This window comes from Schistocerca americana, chromosome 5 (assembly GCF_021461395.2).
Source record: "Schistocerca americana isolate TAMUIC-IGC-003095 chromosome 5, iqSchAmer2.1, whole genome shotgun sequence".
Taxonomy (NCBI): Eukaryota; Metazoa; Arthropoda; class Insecta; order Orthoptera; family Acrididae; genus Schistocerca; species Schistocerca americana.
The window spans coordinates 705,131,120-705,154,583 of record NC_060123.1 but is presented as its reverse complement, the minus strand read 5'-3'; the positions used below and the strand labels follow the sequence as shown (position 1 = coordinate 705,154,583).

At 40.4% G+C, this 23,464-nt stretch overlaps 1 protein-coding gene across 1 annotated transcript in view; it reads left to right on the top strand.

Annotated features, from left to right (window-relative positions):
* The window catches only part of LOC124616645 (trehalase-like), a 319,925-nt gene that overhangs the window by 137,172 nt on the left and 159,289 nt on the right, over nt 1-23,464 (top strand). The window contains exon 2 of the mRNA XM_047144973.1: nt 15,320-16,108. Coding sequence (XP_047000929.1) covers nt 15,320-16,108 — 789 coding nt within the window. The remainder of the gene's footprint in view (nt 1-15,319; nt 16,109-23,464) is intronic.

Here is a 23,464-nt window from a genome sequence, read left to right as displayed (position 1 = left end):
ACCACCGTTGAACATAGGAAAAAGTTAGATTCGATGCAATATTTCTGAGTGCACAAGTTACAGCCAGGCACAGGCCTGTTCACAGTAAGTTTCAATTACCAGCGATTTTGAAGTAGAATGGAGGCCACAGGGCTGTAGAACATCTGAAAAGAGTAAACGCAGTGGTTTGCATGGTGCAAGTTACAGGCAGAAGGGGCGTACTGGCCCAGCCTATGTGTTGTGAGTACATGACTTGGAGTGGTACGTTAGCAAAATAGAGGCACACAGCTGCGTATAAGTAGGTGCCAGTTTTCTAATGAGGGGGATTCAAGTATGACAGCTCTCCTGGATGGGCGGGGGTCTCACACCACTGGGTACATGCAGCAGTAGATGGGGCGCCAGCATTCCAGTCCTCGATGGGTCACTGGTTCGACCCTCTGAGGCCAATGCTGGGTCTGTCTCTAGCCAGCTGTGGGCCACTTGATGGCTCACTACCACGGGCAGTCTTGTTCTCCCAACACACGCCAGAGGCGTCCCAAAGTGAAGGCTGCTGAGTTGGCTGCCAGTGCATCATGATGTCATCAAAACACTGTGGCTGTACATGGCTGGCACGTTGCAACACCTTGCATGGGTTGCTGAGTTAGCCCTTCCATGCCAAGGTGTTTTGCAGACAGCGAAGTGGTGTCCATGGCATCATGGGATGCTGTGACACAGACAGAGAGGGACATGGCACTGTAGCTGGGAATAATAAAATGCTTGAAGATCATGGCCGAGTTTTAATATGGCACATCTTGACAGTTTCCATCCACGTCCCACATTCCTACACAACATGCCAACATCTACATTTGGCATCACGGCTGAGTTTTAATACACCACATCCTGACAGTTTCCATCCACGTCCTACATTCCTCCACCACTCGCTAACATCTATATTTGGCAGTGAGGGCTACATTTGGTGTCAGAATAGCGGGCATCATCCACACACTATGACGTTTGAGACCATTGCCTGCATTACAGTCACAAAATGTGGTGAGGGTTGAACAATTTTTGTTTTGAGTGTTGGACGTTTTCTTTCTTAGCGTTCTCAGAGTAAGTGTTGGTGTGTTTGGGGCAGTAAGATTTTTTTTTTTTTTCTTTCGTGGAATTTCATTACTTTTGTATTGGGTTGAATATTATGTTTTATTTATCTTCTCCTAAAATGTAAGATGAGATAGTGAGCTGTAGGAAGTCAGTTTATTTTTGTTGTTAAATGATGTGTTTCTGTGGGATTTTATAGGTTGAAATGGGACTAACTGGGAGTGAAGCAACACAATGGCAGAGTCAGGTTCACAAGGTGTGTCGGAACCAGAAGTGGTATGGATTTTGTTGGAAAAGGTAGCACAATTGACAGTGGACAATACATAGTTGAGAAGTGAATTAACAACTAGAGTGGGCAGGAAACTGCATCTGATCAGTTGTTGTTGCCTACGGTGCCACAGGAGGAGATTAATCCAGCTGCCATGAGTTTAATTATTCCATTTTATGGCAAGGCATCTGAGGATGTGTGTTTGTCTGTGGAAGACTTGGTAACTTCAGCTGTGATGAATAGCTGGTCTGGTGAACGGTCGTTACTTGTAGCCAAGATTAGATCAATGGGTCAAGCGAAGACATATGTAAGATGTTCTCAGGCCTTAAGGAAGGCAGAACAGTTTAAGCATTTGTAGGAGGGGCTTTTAGAGAGGTACAAGAAACAGAATAGCGCTCAGTCCTTTAGGGAAGGGGTTGAATACAATGACAAAGAGACACGGGGTGACGGCAGAGAAATTTGCGGACAGAATAAGAGAATTTAACGAGTATACTTACGAGTTGGGTCAGAGCGATGAAGCGAATGGTGTTCTGTAGCAGGAGGCCGAGCAAAGGGCACTTCATGTATTTTTTAGGGGGTTACCAGCACATATGGGGTGGAAACGGACTCCGAAATATTTGTAATTGACCATTCAACTGGCAATCCAATGTTAAGAAATAGATGTGGCAACAGGGGTACGTGATAGACAAACAGTGTTTACAGTGAGTATAAAATGTTATTAGTGTGGTCGTATGGGACATATGTAGAGGCAGTGTACCCAGTCACCAAACAATAGATGACGGGGTGGAAATCAGCAGTGTAGAGGATAGAGAAGTGGTGTTAGTAGAGGTGGACAATCGTCAAACGGCAGAGGGGGCCCAAGACCCACCTAAGGGAGCTCCCATTTAATTTAAATGCTACAAATACATACATATGCAGAGGTGGAATGTTCAGTCGTGGGATCCATAGGAACTAAAAAGTTTGAGATTTTGTTGGACATAGGGACACAAGTGTCAGTGGCTACTAAAAGTTTAATGGGTCGAAGGAAGTTAGAACCATCACATTATAGGTTGTGTGGAGTGCAGAATAAGGAGGTCACACCTTTGGGGTCAGTGACAGTTGACTTTCGCATAAGAAAAGTCCGATTTGATGCATGCATGGAGGTAGTACCATGGGTAAGCGAGAGCTATGGCATGATCCTAGGAGTCGATTTCTTGCATCAAAATCATGCCAAAACTGACCTTGGAAAACGGACTGTGGAACTTGGTGGAATGTTATTTCAGCTAGGGAAACTGTTGTTGATGCAGAGCTGTCATGAGGGGTGTTCAATGTAATGAGCAAACTAATTGAGGCGCATACATTAACATGAAAGCTTAATTGGCATGGCTATGTGTCTTGTGGCACCAGGAAGTCGCTTTGGGCAAGTGTAGAGTCAAGTCTACCTGTGGGTACGGTATGTGTTATTGAACCATTGGAGAACAATGAAGTTTTCGATCCATTTGGTTGTTTTGTGAAACATAGTATTGTACGCATGCAAGAGGGAAACGACGGGCACGGAGTCCCAGTGAACATGGATAAATTTAGCGTTGTAGACTCGAATTTAGGAAAAGGAGATTTAGTAGCGAATTTGGATGTACCAGATGATTAAGACTGGTGTTTGAGAGGTAGGCATAGCGATCAGTCACTAACTGCTGATAGAATTGCATTGCGTAGCAAAGTTAAGCATTTGAAATGAGGAGGAAAAGAGCATATGGAAGAATTGTTGTGGGAATTTAAGGATTTGTTTTTTTCTGCGAGGTCCGTTACCAGCAACTCCACTAGATCAACATAGGATACTAACAGGGAATGAATTGCCTGTTTACCTTAAACTATACAGAATACTGAGGTAGTTGCAACTGATTGTGGAGGATTTCATTGATCAGCAGCTTGCAGACGGTATTATAGATCATAGTAATAATCACTGGGGAGCGGGCATTGTTGCTTTGCCTAAAAAATCTATGGATGGAACTATAATATACAGGTTCTGTTGTGACTACCAATACCTCAATAATAAGACAGTAATGGACGCATACCCCATTCCCAACAAATCGGAGACTTTGGATCACTTAGGACAGTGCCAATACTTTTCTACGATGGATTTGACAAGTGGTTATCATTAGTTAGAGGTGGCTCCAGAGGATCATCCAGAAACTGCTTTCTCTACTCCTGGAGGCCATTACCAGTACATCAGAATGCCATTCGCTTTGAAGAATGCTCCAGCAACGTTTCAGAGGTTGCTAGACAGTGTGTTGAGGGGTTTGAAACCACAGCAGTGTCTTGTCTATTTGAATGACATTGTAGTGTTTTCAAGAAGTATGGAGCAGCATAGACAGCTGTTAAGGGAAGTCCTTATGAGGTTAAGAGCAGCTCGTTTGACGTTGATCCTGGAGAAGTGTCATTTTGCATGGGAAGAAATGAAATATTTAGGTCATATCATCAGCAAGGACAGAGTGTGAACAGAACCGAGGTTGGTACAGGCTGTAAGGAATTTTGGGAACCAAAAACAGTTAAGGAAGTGCAATTAGTGGTCGAAATTTGCAATTTCTGTTGAAAGTTTGTGAAGGGTTTTGCAGATTTAGCCCAGCCATTGATGCGATTGTTATGGAAGGGTGTTAAATTTGAGTGGACAGAAGAGTGTCAGAAAGTGTTTGACAAACTGAAATAAGTGTTAACATCAAGTTCGGTTCTTGTGTTTCCAGATTTTGAAAAGGAATTTATTCTAGCATGTGTTACATCAAATCAAGTATTAAGGTGTGTTCTTAGTCAGGAAATCAATTGGAAAGAACATCCTGTAGCCTATGCGTCTAGGCAGTTGAATGGAGCAGAGAGGAATTACTCAACAACAGAGAGGGAGATTCTTAGTGTAATCTATAGAATCACATATTTTAAATGTTATTTGTATGGGAGAAGATTTCGGGTAGTGACAGATCATGCTCCATTGAAGTGGTTGTTGGAGTTAAAGGATCCGTCCACTAGACTCTCTAGGTGGGCTGTGAGGCTTAGTGCGTTTTACTATGAGGTGGTGCACAAGCCTGGCAAGAAGCACGGTAATGCGGATACACTGAGTAGAAAGGTGGCAAAAGTAGAAGTCATAGGTTATGACCTAGCAGCATGGCAAGAATTACAGGACACTGACTATGATTGTAAATTGCATTGGACACAGCCACAATTTAATATGTACGACAGTCTTCTGTGCAAGGAAACGAAGTTAGGGCCAAGGGTAGAAGTGCCAGCAAAGCTGAGAGATGAGTTTTTAAAAGAAGCACATGATCACGTGTTATCTGGTCATGGTGGGAGTAGAGCGACGAGTAGGAGAGTGACGGACAGGTATTGGTGGATGGATAGGAAAGTAGAAGTGGATCAGTATGTCAAGAATAGTATACCATGTGCCCAGAGAGCAGATTTGAGTTGGAAACGGATACAGCTACAATGGTTGCCGGAAGCGACATGTCCATTTTCTGAGTTGGGAATTAATTTCTTAGAATCTTTCAGTCGAACACCATTGGGGAACAGATTCATTCTGACAATAATAGACCATTTTTCGAGGTATGTGGAGATAGTAGTCCAGATACCAGTGGATTGGATACCAAGGGCATAAGATGGGTAGGTAAGGGGTTGATGGAGCATTAAGTGGAGTGGTCATCCAGTAAGGATTTTTTACATTTTGTCTCATGTCATGCGTTTAAGTGTATTAGGCCACACCAAAGTTTCCTAATAGTATTAGTATATATGTCATAAGTATGGGATGAACAAAACAAGTTTAAGAGTAGTTAGAGGTCGACCTGGGGACAGGTTCTTTCTGAAGGGGGGAATAATGTAGCAGCACCACTGTTTAACATAGGAAAAAGTTAGATTCAGTGCAATATTTCTGAGTGCACAAGTTACAGCCAGGCACGGGCCTGTTGACAGTAAGTCACGCTTACCAGCAATTGCGAAGTAGAATGGAGGCCACAGGGCTGTAGAACTTCTGAAAAGAGTAAACACAGTGGTTTGCATGATGCAAGTTTCAGGCAGAAGGGGCGCACTGACCCAAACTATGTGTTATGAGTACATGACTTGGAGCAGTGTGTTAGCAAAATAGCTGCGTACAAGTAGGTGCTGGTTTTCTAACGAGGGGGATTCAAGGATGGCAGCTCCCCTGGACAGTGGGGCGTCTCACACCACTGGGTACATGCAGCAGCAGATTGGGTGCCAGCAGCATTCCAGTCCACGACGGGTCACTGGTTTGACCCTCTGAGGCCAACGCAGGGTCTGTAGCCAGCCAGTAACTGGCAACTCGACGGCTTGCTACCAAGGGCAGTCTTGTTCACTTTCAACACACGCTGGAGGCATTCTGAAGTAAAGGCCACTGAGTCAGCTGCCGGCACATCCTGATGTCATCAAATCACTGCGGCTGTACACGTCCAGCACACTGGAATATGTTGCGTGGGTCGCTGAGTTAGCCTTTCCACGCCAAGGTGTTTTGCAGACAGTGAAGTGGTGTCCTTGGCATCGTGGGACCCTGTGACACTGATAGAGAGGAATGTGGCACTGTAGCTGGAAATAATAATACACTTGAAGATCGTGGCCGAGTTTTAATATGGTGCACCCTGACAGGGTCCATCCATGTCCTACATCCCTCCACCACACGCCAACATCTACATTTGGCAGTGACGGGTACAGTACTAACAGTACCTTCCTTATATACCTATACAAATGTGTTTTATATTTTAGGGCCCATCTTACAGATTTTCAGACAAATGCCGACTTGCATAACTATAGTATTCAGAATAGCACAGCACACCATACCAGCGAATAAAAGAACACACACACAAAGTCTTGTGAGCTATATGGGTACAAAACTCTACAACATACTGCCAGCCAACATCATAAAGTTACAAGGTGAAAACAGATTTAAAGTAGAGTTTAAAGAATTTCTACTTGAACAGTGTTTTTACTTGGTAAGTGACTATTTAGGCCAATAAATAATTCTGAAATGTTTATACTAAGGCAAAACTGAAAACACTGTCTTTCATCCCCTAAAGTTTCTGTTAATTTTTTAAATCTGATAGACAGTGTGGTAAAATCCTTACTGAATTATTGTAGTGAATATAAGTGCTTCCTGTTTAGGGAAGACAAAAGTAAAGCTTTAGGGCAAAGAGACTATGCAGATACAATACCGTTAGTATACATATATAAAAATTGTATGACTGTGTCTTGTATGACCAAGTATTATTCCTTGAACATTTTTGTACAATTTTGTATGTATTATTCTTTGTATTACTTAATGTAAAATTTTGTATGTTCCTTTTGCATGGATTGTTTCCCGTAAATTTACATGCACTTTTGGAGACCATCCATACAATATTTACTGTCTTGGATGGAGTAATAGATAAAGAAGGAAAGAAAACTGATCAGCCATCATGTTCATCTAATTGTTTATGAAGCTAACAAATCATATTTGGTACCTTTCATTGTTATACTTGTGCATTATGAAAATTTGCAGTTTTGTGATAAATTACATAAAAGATCTGCGAAAAATGCATCACATTTAGTGCACATTCTTGTGCGTAAGTATCACAAAATGTGATGTCAGAATGTAGTAGATTTCTATCTTGGAGTTAGCTCTTACCATTATTTAGTAGTTGATACAATAGTTAATATTCTGTTAACTTTTTATATTTATTTATTAACAAAAAGTTAACACAATTACATCTCTCTTTACTCAGCAAATGCTCAGGGCAAGAAACTGACTAACTGTTGTACAACCATACATAATCCTTATATTTACATCACAATCAAATTACATCAAACATTTCTCTAAATTATTCAAATTTACCCTTTCTCAAAGATTTAAAAAATGGTTGCTACATTGTTTTATGAATTCACTTTACAAATGTCTATAAGCCCATACATATAAGACTCATTCACAAAATGGTAGTCTATGCCATTATCCTTTGAACTTTTAGTAATGTTACAATATATAGCAATACCGTCTACACCTGAGTTGTCTTCATATACTTTAACAGGCTTGCCAGGCTTTGCATCAAAAATACTCAAAATATCCAGAATTAACTTGATCTCAGTGACAGCTCCTGACAGTGCTACATTTCCACATAAAAATAAGAATTTGTAACACATACATTGTTTCTTAGATTTCCAAAGTGTGACAGTTCTGCATAAGTTAATTACATAGCCTGCTGTAGACTTAAATTCTATACAGTCACCTGCCCAGTCCTTATCTACAAAAGAATTTAAGAGATTAATATTTTCAGTCCTTCAAAATGTTAACTTAAAACCTTTTGTTTGATACAAATATTTCAGTATTCACAAAGCATACGTAAAGTGAATGTAATTGTAACAACACTGAAATCTGCTCAAATTGTGCTGGTTTTAATTTCAAATTAACTTGCATGGATATACTATGCAACTTTGATTGTTCAATCTGTTATTTCTCAGCAAGTGATCGATTCAGTTTTCCTGACCAAGAGCCACTGCATTCTCTGCATAATTATGGTCAATGTTTACCCCAAGATAATTGCTTACTTCATCTAAAACTTTCATTTCAAATTGCTTAAATAATGGATTATTTATTTCTTGTATTCAACATTTTTCTTTTACCTCAAATTAGCAAATCATCGACAAATACAATTATATTATTTGCAGCCATCAGTACATATAGGTAATAATCATATTTACTTTTTTTAGAACCTAGACTTTTTAAAAACTCTTCCAGGCAATGGCATTGTGCTTGAGGACATTCTCTCAAACAGTGAATGGTCTACCTGACTGGAGGCCCTAGTCACACGACATTTCCATTTCCATACCTTAAGTAACCTACAGACTCAACCTGTTTCATCCTCATATCCTGGACATTTGTTTACATAAATTTCCAAGAAAACTTCATGGTTTAGAAATGCAGTCTGTACATCAATTGGTTCTACAGTAAAGACTTTTTGATAACAACACTTTCATTGTTTGCATCCCGGCAGATGGTGAACATATATCATCCACAATCTCATTCTGTTGAAAGCCCCTTAAAACTAATCTTGCTTTACAAGTGACATCTGATTTTCTCATAAAAACCTACTTTACATCAAGAATGTTTAGATTCACTAGATTACTTACCAGTTCTCAAGTTTTATTTTTATTTAAGCATTCAGTTTCATTGTTCATTGCTTCTTTTCATCAAACAATTGTAAACAACTTCAATGTTCAGAGTATTTATTAATAAAGGGTTAAATACAATCTACATCTCTCTCTGCACTGTAAACACACTCAGAACATGGAAATGACTAGCAGTTGCAATCCAATATGTACTCATTGCTGACAGCCCTCTCAACTCTGTTGATATTATCACAATAAATGTACCACATGCCAACAGTGACATCAAAGCATTGTTTACTTAGTGCTTATTATTAAATTAACCAAAGTTGCATCGTGTCAATCTTATATGAATAATTTATGAGTGAATAAATAATATTAGCAGAATTGCACATGTAGGCAGTGGGTATTACAACACTCAGAAATCACAGATACGTGACCCAGACCTGGCTTGGCAGATCTGAACTAAGATGATGACATGTGTTATACACTAGACAGAGTGTGACACAAGTCCAGTTTCATTACAGGCTGCATCTTGTTGCGTGTGAAACATTTCATCTCCACACAGTATTTGGTTGACAGCCAAAATCCCTGACAAGCATACCAAGTTATGCCTGATCCGAAGGTACTAATCAAAACATGCAACAGATGACACCATGTATTAAGCTCTGATAATTTCACTGCCTTGCTCACATGAATGTGAGATTTTCATGAGGACAGTAATAGCTGTGATGGTTCATAGTAATGTTACAATCTAACTGCACCTCATTGGACCACACAAAACATCTGCAATTCCTCAGCCTCGTGATTGTACCCCATATGATTGTACTTTTGACAATAAGCGTAGTTGTGATAATGAGTTAAAAATGCTTTTAGGAAATCAACAAATGCTGCATCTACCTGACTGCCTTGATCCAAAGCTTTCAGTATGAGGAGGTCATTCTCTTCAAGATATCCCATTATGTTTGAGATCAGAATATGTTCTACAATTCTATAACAAATTGATGTCAAGGGTATTGGACAGTAGTTTTATCGATCACTTCTATTACCCTTCCTGTAGACAAATGTGACTTCTGCCTTTCTCCAAGAACTGACCACAGTTATCTGTGAAGCACTACATCTGAGGCCTGGAGCTCTGTTCAATTTTAACCATTTTAGATTTTTCTCAACACCACTGACACTAATACTTATTTTATTCATCTTTTCAGTGGTACGAGGATTAAATTGGGGCAATTCTCCTGGGTTTTCCCTTGTAAAGGAACAAATGAAAACAGAGTTAAGCGTTTCATCTTTTGCCTTGGTACCCTACATTTCAGTTCCTAACTCATTTGCTTGGGACTGAATGCCAACTTTGGTGCCAGTAACAGTCTTTACAAAAGACCAGAATTTCTTTGGATTTTGTGAATTGTCAGTTAACAGTATTCTGATACAGTAGTCATCGAAGGCATCATGCATTCTTCTCCTGACAGCCAAATGCATTTCATTCAGCATCTCCATATCTATAGTCCTATGTCTTGTTTCACATAACTTCTTTTTACAGTAACTGTATACCATGGGGGATCCCTCCCACTAAGAACTGTATTACTGCATACATATCTATCCAAGGCATGGTCAACTATTCTTTTAAACTTGAGCCAGAGTTCCTCTATCATTTAATTATAAACAATAAGTACATTCTTTGCCCCCCTATACAGTAGAGTGACAGTACTGCACTTATGACCCTTACGTAGCATGCTAGATAGCCAGATCCTTACATAGCACTCTCAATAGCCACCCCCATGACACTAAAAATGGAAATATAAAAATAACTGACATCAAATAATGCACATATATTGTAACTCTAATTCTTAATCATACAGCAGTGATCCTCATAATAAAACTGATATCTTGGGTGCAATATTTTTTATTGCTACAATCAAAAATATTGTTTGGTACAAGTGCTGTTCCTTATTGATATCTATCCACCTCCAGCCAAGTTGTCAGCATAATCGACTGCCATGCGGAGGAGCCAGATTCAGTTCTCCGTACTGCTAGGGGGTTTTCCTCAGTAGTACTGGGATGGGGTGCATTCAGTCACAAAAGACAAGCAAGTCACAGAAGCATATTCTGTGCACTGTATGAACAACATTCTGTTACCATACTGCTTAGTCCTGTGCATGCTTATGCCAGTTAAACTTAAGTAAATTAAAAAGAAAGCTGCTGCTTTCAAGAATGCTGTTGATCCCTCAGTTAAACTCCGCAGCTGCTGTTTGTCCTCTGTAGGTAATTCATTAGTTATTTGGCTACACTGGCATATCACTGGGAAATTAGTTACTTAGACAATTACATTCTGATCCCATCCACATACATTACTAGTTGTTGTGCAGCTTTACAATGAATACCACTACACCATGTAGCTAACAGAACTTTTCTACCCTCAAGAATAGCTTTTCACATAATTTGTTGGAAAAGTGGCTCATGAGGTAAGTTTTTAATTTTCATTTAAGCTGGTTGAGATCCCTAATTTCTTGATTTCTCTTAGATAGGAACTTGAATACTTTAGCTCAAAAGCACATAACTCCTCTCTGAACCATAAACAAGAAGGCAAAGTTTACATGAAAACTATTTTTGTTTTATGAATGCATGGCCTCTATTCTTTCAAGCATGTCTGAAATAACAGACAGCCACACATTCATATAATTGATTCACCTTGATGGGTAACGAATCCACTGCCTTCAGTGCAGACACACAATTATGTTCAACCTCCTTTCAGAACCTCAAAGTAGCAAATATGGAGGACACGAACAATGACTGCAGGTAGGTGGGAATGAGGGTTGGCTGAGGGGTGTACCAAGGTAGGCTGTGTAGCTGAGACAAACACTGTGTCTGAATGGTGCAATGTTAACCCAACTGCCTAATAAGCAGGAGATCCTGGGTTTGAATCCCAGTCTGGCACACAATTTTACTCGTCACCACTGTTTCCACATGAAGTCCCAATGCAGCTGACATCAAAGTTCGTTCCCTTTCCTTTCCTTTCTTGCCCCTCTCCCTTCAAAGTACACTCCTGGAAATGGAAAAAAGAACACATTGACACCGGTGTATCAGACCCACCATACTTGCTCCGGACACTGCGAGAGGGCTGTACAAGCAATGATCACACGCACGGCACAGCGGACACACCAGGAACCGCGGTGTTGGCCGTCGAATGGCGCTAGCTGCGCAGCATTTGTACACCGCCGCCGTCAGTGTCAGCCAGTTTGCCGTGGCATACAGAGCTCCATCGCAGTCTTTAACACTGGTAGCATGCCGCGACAGCGTGGACGTGAACTGTATGTACAGTTGACGGACTTTGAGCGAGGGCGTATAGTGGGCATGCGGGAGGCCGGGTGGACGTACCGCCGAATTGCTCAACACGTGGGGCGTGAGGTCTCCACAGTACATTGATGTTGTCGCCAGTGGTCAGCGGAAGGTGCACGTGCCCGTCGACCAGGGACCAGACCGCAGCGACGCACGGATGCACGCCAAGACCGTAGGATCCTATGCAGTGCCGTAGGGGACCGCACCGCCACTTCCCAGCAAATTAGGGACACTGTTGCTCCTGGGGTATCGGCGAGGACCATTCGCAACTGTCTCCATGAAGCTGGGCTACGGTCCCGCACACCGTTAGGCCGTCTTCCGCTCACGCCCCAACATCGTGCAGCCCGCCTCCAGTGGTGTCGCGACAGGCGTGAATGGAGGGACGAATGGAGACGTGTCGTCTTCAGCGATGAGAGTCACTTCTGCCTTGGTGCCAATGATGGTCGTATGCGTGTTTGGCGCCGTGCAGGTGAGCGCCACAATCAGGACTGCATACGACCGAGGCACACAGGGCCAACACCCGGCATCATGGTGTGGGGAGCGATCTCCTACACTGGCCGTACACCACTGGTGATCGTCGAGGGGACACTGAATAGTGCACGGTACATCCAAACCGTCATTGAACCCATCGTTCTACCATTCCTAGACTGGCAAGGGAACTTGCTGTTCCAACAGGACAATGCACATCTGCATGTATCCCGTGCCACCCAACGTGCTCTAGAAGGTGTAAGTCAACTACCCTGGCCATCAAGATCTCCGGATCTGTCCCCTATTGAGCATGTTTGGGACTGGATGAAGCGTCGTCTCACACGGTCTGCACGTCCAGCACGAACGCTGGTCCAACTGAGGCGCCAGGTGGAAATGGCATGGCAAGCCGTTCCACAGGACTACATCCAGCATCTCTACGATCGTCTCCATGGGAGAATAGCAGCCTGCATTGCTGCGAAAGGTGGATATACACTGTACTAGTGCCGACATTGTGCATGCTCTGTTGCCTGTGTCTATGTGCCTGTGGTTCTGTCAGTGTGATCATGTGATGTATCTGACCCCAGGAATGTGTCAATAAAGTTTCCCCTTCCTGGGACAATGAATTCGTGGTGTTCTTATTTCAGTTTCCAGGAGTGTACATAATAAACTACTTTTGTGTTGTATCTTACATGTGTGTAGCTCACAGTTCAGTTGAATCTAATTTTTAATGTTAAGAACAGAAACCATTAAGGAGTAAATGTATTGAATCAAGTGTGTAAGAATTCCAAGATCTGGAAGATGAGCAACTGACTACTTCACAAAATATTCTTACTGCTCATTTCTGATATTCAGATTGTTTACTTAAAGTTCACTGCCCAAAAAGATAATTCTTCTGATATATGAGCAAACAGACAACAGAATTCTGAGACAGACTTTATCTGAAGGAGACAGTATATTTAGTGCTGCTGACAGATAAGAATAAAAATACCCAACACTCTCTTAGCTTTCTGAACCACAAGTACCTTCAACATCACAAATTAGGGTGGAAGGCTACTCACCACATGGAGGAGGAACTGAGTAGCAAACAATCATATTTAAAAGTAAATTCGTAAGTAGACTAAGCTGTTGGACAAAGCAGTTCAAACATGCACAATACATGCACATATGGCCTCTAACATCTTTGTGCTAATATCAGGTTGATAGTGACCCACTTATTTTGAGGATTTCATCCTGCCCTTCTCAACCTTCTCCCCTCTGCTCCGTGAAGAAGGAACAAATTATTTTTTCTCTAACCTATGGTAGAATTTTGTACTTTTTAATGTGTACTGTCAGCACTAAATACTCATTCTCTTAAGCCTGGGGATAAGTGCTGACCAACAATTCCATCTCATAATATTCTAATTTTGTCAAGCGGTTTTACCTTTCAATACAAAAAACAATAAACCGGTGAGTTTCTGAGGCTTACTTCCTTATTGTAAGAAATATGCGTGTGGTGTGTTTCTTCAACAGGAACAAGTTGTCCATGTTTCTTTTGGCAAAAAATGATGCTTAACTACAAAAATAAATAAGCAAGCAGTAATAGAAAAAACAGCTTCTCTTCAGCATAGCTTTTTGAAGATTAACATATGCTCTGCTAATTTTATTATTTTCAGTTTAGTCTGAACAAGCAAAAATAGTTCACAGAACTGTAATAAAACTTATTCTTTAAAATAATGTACAGAATTAATTAATAGCAACTGCTTCTCTTTGTTGATGTATCCTTTAACTGATAGAAAATTCCTGAAGGTACCCCTATGTGACAGTATCTGTGGATTGCCATAAATGAATGAATGAATGAATGAAATGAATGGAAGCAGTTTCATGTTACTTTGCATATAAGAGCTGAGCCTACACTTCACTGACAAAATTTCAAGTTTTTCAGAGATATTTTTTGAGTATTTTCAATAAGGCATCCAAAGCCTCATGAGGCTTATTAAATAGTAATTTCACTTTATTTAATTTCTTGTTCCCATTCACCTACGCATCTTTATTGTAATGAAAATATCTGCACAACACTGCAGATGTTGACAATATGAGCTGTGTCTCTTTCTTAGTAACGAATTTGTTCCATTCAGTCATGATACTTACTGTTGCCACCAGTAATACAAAATTTGCTATTGACAACAGTAATGCCCACTTTACTCTTCATCCTCAAACACACATTCAGTATTACTTGTTTCTGTCTCACATTCATTTCTCTACCAATCTTAGTTATATACTTACAGTGACACAAAACTTTATGGATAGGTTTACTGATGAAGAGTTCTCTGATTTGTACCTCATGTACAGGTCCATTCAGTGTAATGGAAGAGTGGCACAAAAACACTGTGTAGAGCTGCTCCTGCTGCCATAGCAACCACATCAGAGTACTTTGCCTTTATGGCAAATGGAAGGAGAGCTGGTGGTGTAAAGTTCCTGATCAACAGTCTTGTGCCAGTATTCTGAATTAAATTCCAAACCTATCAGTAGGACCTCATGAAGTGAGGGCACGTAACACTGTTGAATTCAGCAAAGCCCTGGATGCTATTCAAACGAGTCAGTTGTATTCCAGGTTGGAGATTCTCCCTCTCTCTTCTCTAGCTGTCATCTGACAGAAATATGGCACTCTGCTACACATGTACCCATTAAACTTACCCATATGTAACAGATACACATAGCTCTCACACTTTGTGAAGGAAGGCAGCCACTCTGTGTGAAGAATAAAGAAAGACTCTTGCATTTAGGCATCTCCCTGTCAGCTGTGCCATGTGACTTGGCTTTTTAGAGTATTTTTGCACGTGAAGTTTCTTGAATCACTTAATGCTTCATGTTGTATTTTCAGTGATTGCATACTACAGGCTTCTTCATTGTTGTGAAAGTATTCACACTGAAATAAAGGTAGCTAGTGTAAAAACCTGAATAAATCACAGTTACTCAGAATAAGTCATGAAGAAACCTCCATAATTTTCTTTAGTTGCCTTCAGACTCACCTTATACAAATAGTTAGTTTGCAAACTGGAAATTATTATGAAAACGGCATTTAATTTTTTTTTGTATTCTGCTTTTTTACAGCCAGATTTACTGCCAGGGATCCTTATTAGACACTGTGCAGAAGAGCAAAATTTACAGCGATGACAAAACTTTTGTGGACATGAAACAGAAAAAACCATCACAAGAAATTCTGTCTGAATTCCAAACCTTGATGGACTCAACAAATGGCTCACCCTCACAAGAACAAATACGGAACTTTGTTTCTGATCATTTTGAAGAGGGCAAGGAATTGGAAGAATGGACTCCTCCAGATTGGGTAAAAAATCCATCTAGTCTAAACACTATTAGGGATCCAGATCTGAGAAACTGGGGCTACTATTTAAATGACATGTGGAAAGTGTTGGCTCGAAGAATTTCAGATGATGTGAAAGAAAATCCTGACAGATATTCCCTGATATATGTCCCAAATGGTTTCATAATACCTGGAGGACGCTTTCGGGAATATTACTACTGGGACACCTACTGGATTGTTAATGGCATTCTGATATGTGGCATGAAGGAAACAGCAAAAGGCATTATTGCCAACTTTGCTCATATGGTAGAAGATATAGGCCACATACCAAATGGTGGTCGTGTATACTACTTAGAACGTTCACAGCCACCTATGTTTGTACCCATGATTTATTCCTATACTACTTATGTGAAGCCACATGAAGCACAAATGACAATAAAGCAGTACATAGATACTATGGACAAGGAGTTTTCATTTTGGATGTCAAACAGAACTGTAGCTGTTGAGAAAAATGGAAAGAGCTATACATTATGCCGCTACTACGCACCATCATCTGGTCCCCGGCCTGAGTCTTATACGTAAGTATAAAAATAGACTTCTGAATCAGTTAAACAAGATTTACAATGTGTGTGTGTGTTTTGTGGGTAAAGGTAGGTGTCCGGGAAGTTAGGTGAGTGTTTTATCAGATCATTTCTTCAGCTACCTGGTCTTTTACTGGTAGAGGTGAAAAGATTTTGGGCCATTTATGGTTTCCCCATTAGCTGCCAATTTATGCAACTGAGTCAATATTGTATTGCAGTATTAGCTATTCAGTAATAGTGTGTATCATTTCATTATGACAAGTTCAGTTTTTATGTTCTAGAACAATGAGGAATGATTCCAACTACATAAAACATTTAAGCATTTCTTATCTGTGGTTCACATTTTTGGTATGAAGCACAGAGCATCCATAGATGCATTGAAACCACTCTGTACGAAGGAAGTAGGGAGCACTTCCTCTGTGCAGTTCTTCTCCACAAGGCATTAAGTGTGTAGGACGGGATGGAGTTTGCCTGCCCCCCCCCCCCCCCCTCCCAACCTCCCCCCCTCTCTCTTCATCCCCTGCCTGCCCAATAGGGCTCTAATAAAAGGGCAATGTAGGCACATGTATGTATTATCCTGCCATGTCTTTGATTCACTGTGTTCTCCATAATTCATTTTTTCTTGCTGATTCACTGTAAAACTTCATTAATAACTTATAACTGAAGTACAGATCACTATGATGCTGTTGTTTTGTTTAGATCATCAACCCTGAAATCGGTTTGATGCAGGGTCACTTTCTGGTCACTTTCCAGCTTTCCTGCTCTTCATTTCAGCCCAGCTGCAACTGCTATATGCCTCATCATTAATGATCTGAAATGTGTACTCATACCTATGACTGCCCCTGCAGTTATTTCCCTCTACCACTCCTTTAAGTCAGTTTTCAGGAACACCTCATGTCTAAATATCTGCCAAGCATGCCATGTCTTTGATTCACTATGTTCTTCAAAATTCATTTTTTCTCCTTAATTCACTGTACAACTCCTTCATTAATAACTCCTTCATTAATAACTAATCCACCGCATTTTCAACAGTCTCCTCTAATGACACATTTCAAAAATTTTTAAATTACTTCATTTCTGTGTTTTTAGTTGCCCATGTTTTGTACCTGATAACATTTTGTGAATCTCTTTCTGATCTGAACATCTATAATTTTGGCTCATAATAGCTATTTATTTCGATAGAAATCTTTTTGGCCTTGTGAAATCCCTGCCATTAGTGATTTCTTAGCTCTTTCTTCTTTCTTCTTAATTATATTTTATTTCTTATTCTTTCTTATTTCTTATTCTTATTCAGTTCTTCTTTATTCTTATTTATCTATTCTACTTACAAAGTAGAATTATTCATTTACCTCTTCAAGTGTTCCACATTCGAGTTTAAAATTTGACCTTCTGTGCCCACCATTGTTTTAGTTCCTTTTTTGTTTATGTGCAAATTATAATCACAAGCTAGCACTCAGTCTACCACCTGACTCAGTTCCCATTCATTTTTGGCAAGTACTGCTATGTAATCAGTAATCCATATAATTCTGATTTGTACTCTCTCAGACAAAAACCTCCCATATAGAGACAGTCTTCCAATTCCCTCATTGCCTCTTCTATTTGTATACTCAATATCAGTGGTGCCACTCATCAGTGTTGCCTATCATCTTTCCTGATTTTGCAGTCAGTGCTGACTATTTCACTCTGCTTCACATATTCATATTAAGAAAATGGATTACCCCTCCACTCCTGTACCTGACAACATATTGCCTGAGAACGAGGAACATTTTATTCCATACCATATTATAAAAGCCTTCTCCAAATCTATCATATCATATGATGAAAGCCTTCTCCAAATCTATGAATCTGCAACCCCCCCCCCCCCTCCCCCACCGTCTAATCACCTGACTGCACACATCTGCCCTGACCTCTCCCTCCATCTCATTCCTTCGCACTCCGCAGCAGCACCTCACTGTCCACCACCCTACTATTTGACTGCATTCCACTATCATTATTTTACTTTTGTTGACATTTGTCTTCCAATTTCTTTTGAAAACATTATCCACCCCATTCATATGTCCTTCCAAACCCTTTGTCATATCATGACAAAACGACAATGTCATCAGCAAACTACAAAGTTTAATCTGTTCTCCCTAAGCTTTAATTCCCTTTTTTCAAAGTTTTCCTTTCTTTTCTTCACTGATTACTCATTTCAAAGACTGAATATCAGAGATAGGCTACAAATCTGTCTCATTCTCTTCTGAACCACTGTTCCCCTTTCAAGTCTTTTGACTCTTGTAACTGTGGTTTAGTTTCTGTACAACCTGTAAATAACCTTTTTCTCTCTGCATTTTATCCCTGACACCTTCAGAATTTCAAAGAGTGTAGTCAGATCACTCTTGTCAAATACTTTCTGTAAATCCACAAATGTTATGAATATTTTGCATGACTTATTGAAGTTTGGTAATACTCACACCTGTTAGCACCTGCCTTCTTTGAAAGTGGAAATCTGAGGATATTTTGTCAGTCTCATATATCTTACACACCAGGTGGAAAATTTTTGTTTTGGCTGGCTGTTCTACAGATCTCACGTTTTCTAAGGGAATTTCATCCATTACCAGTGAACTTGATTTCACTTAAGACTTTCAGTGTTCCATCAAGATCTTCTCTCATATCATCTTCAACTTCTCTTCTCTTTCTAAAATATCATTTGCCAGTTAGTTACCCTTATATATACCCTCTGTATGTTCCTTCCAACTTTCAGCTTTCCTTTCCTTGCTTGCCATTTGAAATCCTGATATACATACATCTGTACCCAAAGGTCTGTGCATGCTTCTACGGCCTTACATTTGTCCTCCAGACATTCCTACTCAATCATTTTGCACTTTCTGTCAAACTCATTTTTTAGACAGCTGCATTCGCTGTTGCCTACTTCATTTGCTGCATGTTTGTATTTCCTCCTTTCATGAATTAATGTCAATATCTCTGGTGTCATCCTAGGATTTCTACTAGGTCTTGCTTTTTTGCAGATGTAGTCCTTTGCTGCACTCCCTATTTCCTCTATCTAAGACCCCCATTTATCTGCTATTGTTGTAGTCCAATGGTATCTAATGTTCCCTCTAAAATTATCAACAATCCCTGGTTACCTCAATTTATCCAGATCCTATCTCCTTAGTTTCCCACCATTTTCAAATTTGTTGAGTTTGAATCTGGAGTATATAACCAATAAATTATGGCCAGAGTCAACATCTGCCTCTGGAAATGTCTTATAGTTTAAAATCTGCCCTCAGAATATGTCTTACCATTACGTAATCAATCCAAAGCCTTCTGGTGTCCCCAGATCTCTTCAACGTATAACTTCCTTCATGAAACTTAAACCAAATGTTAGTGATGACTAAATTATGCTCTGTGCAAAATTCTACCAGGTTGTTTTCTCATTCATTCCTTTACTTCAGTCCATGTTGTTATGCTATTTTTTCTTCTCTTCCTTTTCCTACTGCTGAACTCTAGACACCCATTACAAATAAATTTTCACTGGCTTGTACAGCTGTGATAGGTGTTGGATTAGTGCCTATCTTGGCTCTGATAAACATCAACTATGTTCTTCATAGTAGCTTCCCCACAATCCCATTTTCTTATCCATTACTATGCCTGCTCATGCATTTTCCCTATTTGATGATGTGTTGATAACCCTCTACCCACCTGACCTGAAGTCCAGTTCTTCCTACCACCATATTTAGCTAATTCCCACAACATTTAACTTTCACCTATCCGCTCCTCTAAACTACTCACACAATTACAGGATCTAACATTTCACACTATGGCCCATAACATGCCAGTTTTGTTTTTACAGATGACAATGTGCTCCTGAGTTGTTCTGGGCATCCAAATAGTAGACTATTTTACCTAGGGAGATGCCATACAGTAGAGTTGTATGTGCTTGGTAAAAAAGATAACCACTATAGTTTCTACTTGCTTTCAGCTACTGAAAAGGCTGCTACTCTCTTCAGGAACTGTGGGTTAGTCTGATCTCTCCACATATACCTCTCCATTGTGGTTGCACCTGCACCTACAATACAGCTATCTACATCACCACAGTGTGCAAGCCACCTCCCCTTGGCAATTTCCATAGTTCATGGTGGTAAAAATACTTACAAGCTAAAATACAAGGTGCCCCACTTGAAAGAGGCTCCACTCTCATTTGTAGTAATGCCACAGAAATTCCGCCATGTAACTGTGATGTTTGACTAGGCAACTGTTGAATTCTGCCTAGTAGTCAATTATGGCAAATTTAGGAAACCTGCTTTCTCTGATTGCTAGACAACATTCAAACAAATCAGAATAATGAGTTTTTATTACAGTAAGACAAATGACAATACTTAACTTTGAGAAGTATGTAGATACGTTGCAAGCAAAGAGCGACATGTAAAATGAGAAATCTCTTCAGTAAATACAATTCCTAATACAAGTGAAGTAATATAGTTGACACTTCTATTGAGGTCGCTAGTCTTGAAGCTTCTGGGCTGTGGCCAATAGGGCATAACACTTATGTTTTCTTTGCATAGGAGACACTGCTGTCGCATTGTTGTCCTGGGGAGAGGTCGGTCAATGTGCAACTGGCTGATGTCTTCTTCACATCCCTCTCTGCTCTCTTGTTCCTGACTGGTGTACTGGTGCTTGACTTTATGCCATAACAGCAACTGCAACTGCAAAATCGTCTGACACAACAATGTGTTTCCTTACATTGCTTTGCCAGGAGCTCAGTGTTCAATGTTTAGTGACAATGTATCAATAACCTGTCAAAGAGAATGTTTCTTGTGAAACAATATTGGATGCTACATCTACATCTACATCCATACTCTGCAAGCCACCTGATGGTGTGTGGCAGAGGGTACCTTGAGTACCTTTATCGGTTCTCCCTTCTATTCCAGTCTCGTATTGTTCGTGGAAAGAAGGATTGTCGGTATGCTTCTGTGTGGGCTCTAATCTCTCTGATTTTATCCTCATGGTCTCTTCGCGAGATATACATGGGAGGGAGCAATATACTGCTTGACTCTTCAGTGAAGGTATGTTCTCGAAACTTTAACAAAAGCCTGTACTGAGCTACTGAGCATCTCTCCTGCAGAGTCTTCCACTGGAGCTTATCTATCATCTCCATAACACTTTCACGATTACTAAATGATCCTGTAACGAAGCGCACTGCTCTCTGTTGAATCTTCTCTATCTCTTCTGTCAACCCTATCTGGTACGGATCCCACACTGCTGAGCAGTATTCAAGCAGTGGGTGAACAAGCGTACTGCAACCTACTTCCTTTGTTTTCGGATTGCATTTGCTTAGGATTCTTCCAATGAATCTCAGTCTGGCATCTGCTTTACCAACGATCAACTTTATATGATCGTTCCATTTTAAATCACTCCTAATGCGTACTCCCAGATAATTTATGGAATTAACTGCTTCCAGTTGCTGACCTGCTATTTTGTAAATGAATGATAAGGGATCTATCTTTCTATGTATTCACAGCACATTACACTTGTCTACATTGAGATTCAATTGCCATTCCCTGCACCATGCGTCAATTCGCTGCAGATCCTCTTGCATTTCAGTACAATTTTTCATTGTTACAACCTCTCGATACACCACAGCTTCATCTGCAAAAAGCCCCAGTGAATTTCCGATGTCATCCACAAGGTCATTTATATATATTGTGAATAGCAACAGTCAGATGACAGTCCCCTGTGGCACACCTGAAATCACTCTTACTTCAGAAGACTTCTCTCCATTGAGAATGACATGCTGTGTTCTGTTATCTAGGAACTCTTGAATCCAATCACACAATTGGTCTGATAGTCCATATGCTCTTACTTTGTTCATTAACATTACATTGATTACTTGTTCCATTAAGACATGTCAGCGAATGTTTGTTGAATCATGTGGTGACCACCATATACCATCTAAATGGTGCATACAAGAATTATTGAATGAGATGGGGAGCAGTGTAATGGTGTTTTATCCTCATGATAGGGGCTGTTGGCATGAAACAGTGATTGTTGGTCTCTCCTGCAAGTCTGTTCTATGTTTATCTTGCCGGCCGATGTGGCTGTGCGGTTAAAGGCTCTTCAGTCTGGAACCGCGTGACCGCTATGGTCATGGATGTGTGTGATGTCCTTAGGTTAGTTAGGTTTAATTAGTTCTAAGTTCTAGGCGACTGATGACCTCAGCAGTTGAGTCGCATAGTGCTCAGAGCCATTTGAACCATTTATGTTTATCTCAGGAATGTGGAATGTCATGGAGCACACTGAGAGAGCTGTGAAGAAAAGCTGATATTTGTCCATACAAGGTTACAGTTGTTCATGAACTGAATTTCAATGCTGAAGACAAATGCATTATGTTTTGCCACTGGTTTCAGCAATTTATTGCTCATGGGTCAGAAATATTGCAGCACATGTGGTTCAGTGATTTGCATGTTTCCACCTCTCTCTACTCTCACAATACATATTTGTGGTGTAATGAAAATCCACATGCACTGGTAGAGCAACCCATGCGTTCACAAAAGACTGGTGTGTTCTGTCCAATATCACAGTGCGTTTTTTTGTCTGCTATGAAAAGTGTAGTTTACATCAAAATGTTTTCAGCAATTTATGAACCAGTTGGACAATGAAGAACTTAGCCTCAGTTGGTACCATGAGGATAGTACCATATGCCACACATCTCGAGTGACCGTGTCTGAGGTTGAATCATTTTTCCCCAACAGAGTGATTTCAAAAGATCACCTGATTTAACATTACCTGATATTTTCCTATGGGATGGCCTAAAAGGCAAGGTCTACAGGAACAAACCACACAACTTGAAAGATTTATGAGGGGACATCATCTATTGAATCCAGGCAGTGACACCAGAGGTCCTGACAGCAACATTGAAGAATCTGCAGCATCATGTTCAACTATGTTTACAAGTCAACGGTGGACACTTCCAACATCTTTTGTGATTCAACTCTATTTCCCCATGAGCAAGGGATGACACCTTTAAGTGTAAATTAAGCAAATGTTTGACTGTGGGGCCTCTTTCAAGTGGGACACCCTGTATTTTTCTCTTTTATTCCTTATTTATTCAGATATTAGCACCTGAAATCCATTCGTTATGTGCTGCAATTCATCAGTCCTCATTGCCTGATGACCAGAGTGTCTTGACTCCTGCTTTTAAGCTGCACACATTTTGCTTTTAGTTATCAGTTTTAGTTGTTAAAGTTTGAGATGTCGATTCTGCCACATACTTACATTTTAAGTATCTGATATCTCTCTTGCCCCCCCCCCCCCCCCCAACATGGACCATGGACCTTGACCTTGCCGTTAGTGGGTAGGCTTGCGTGCCTCAGC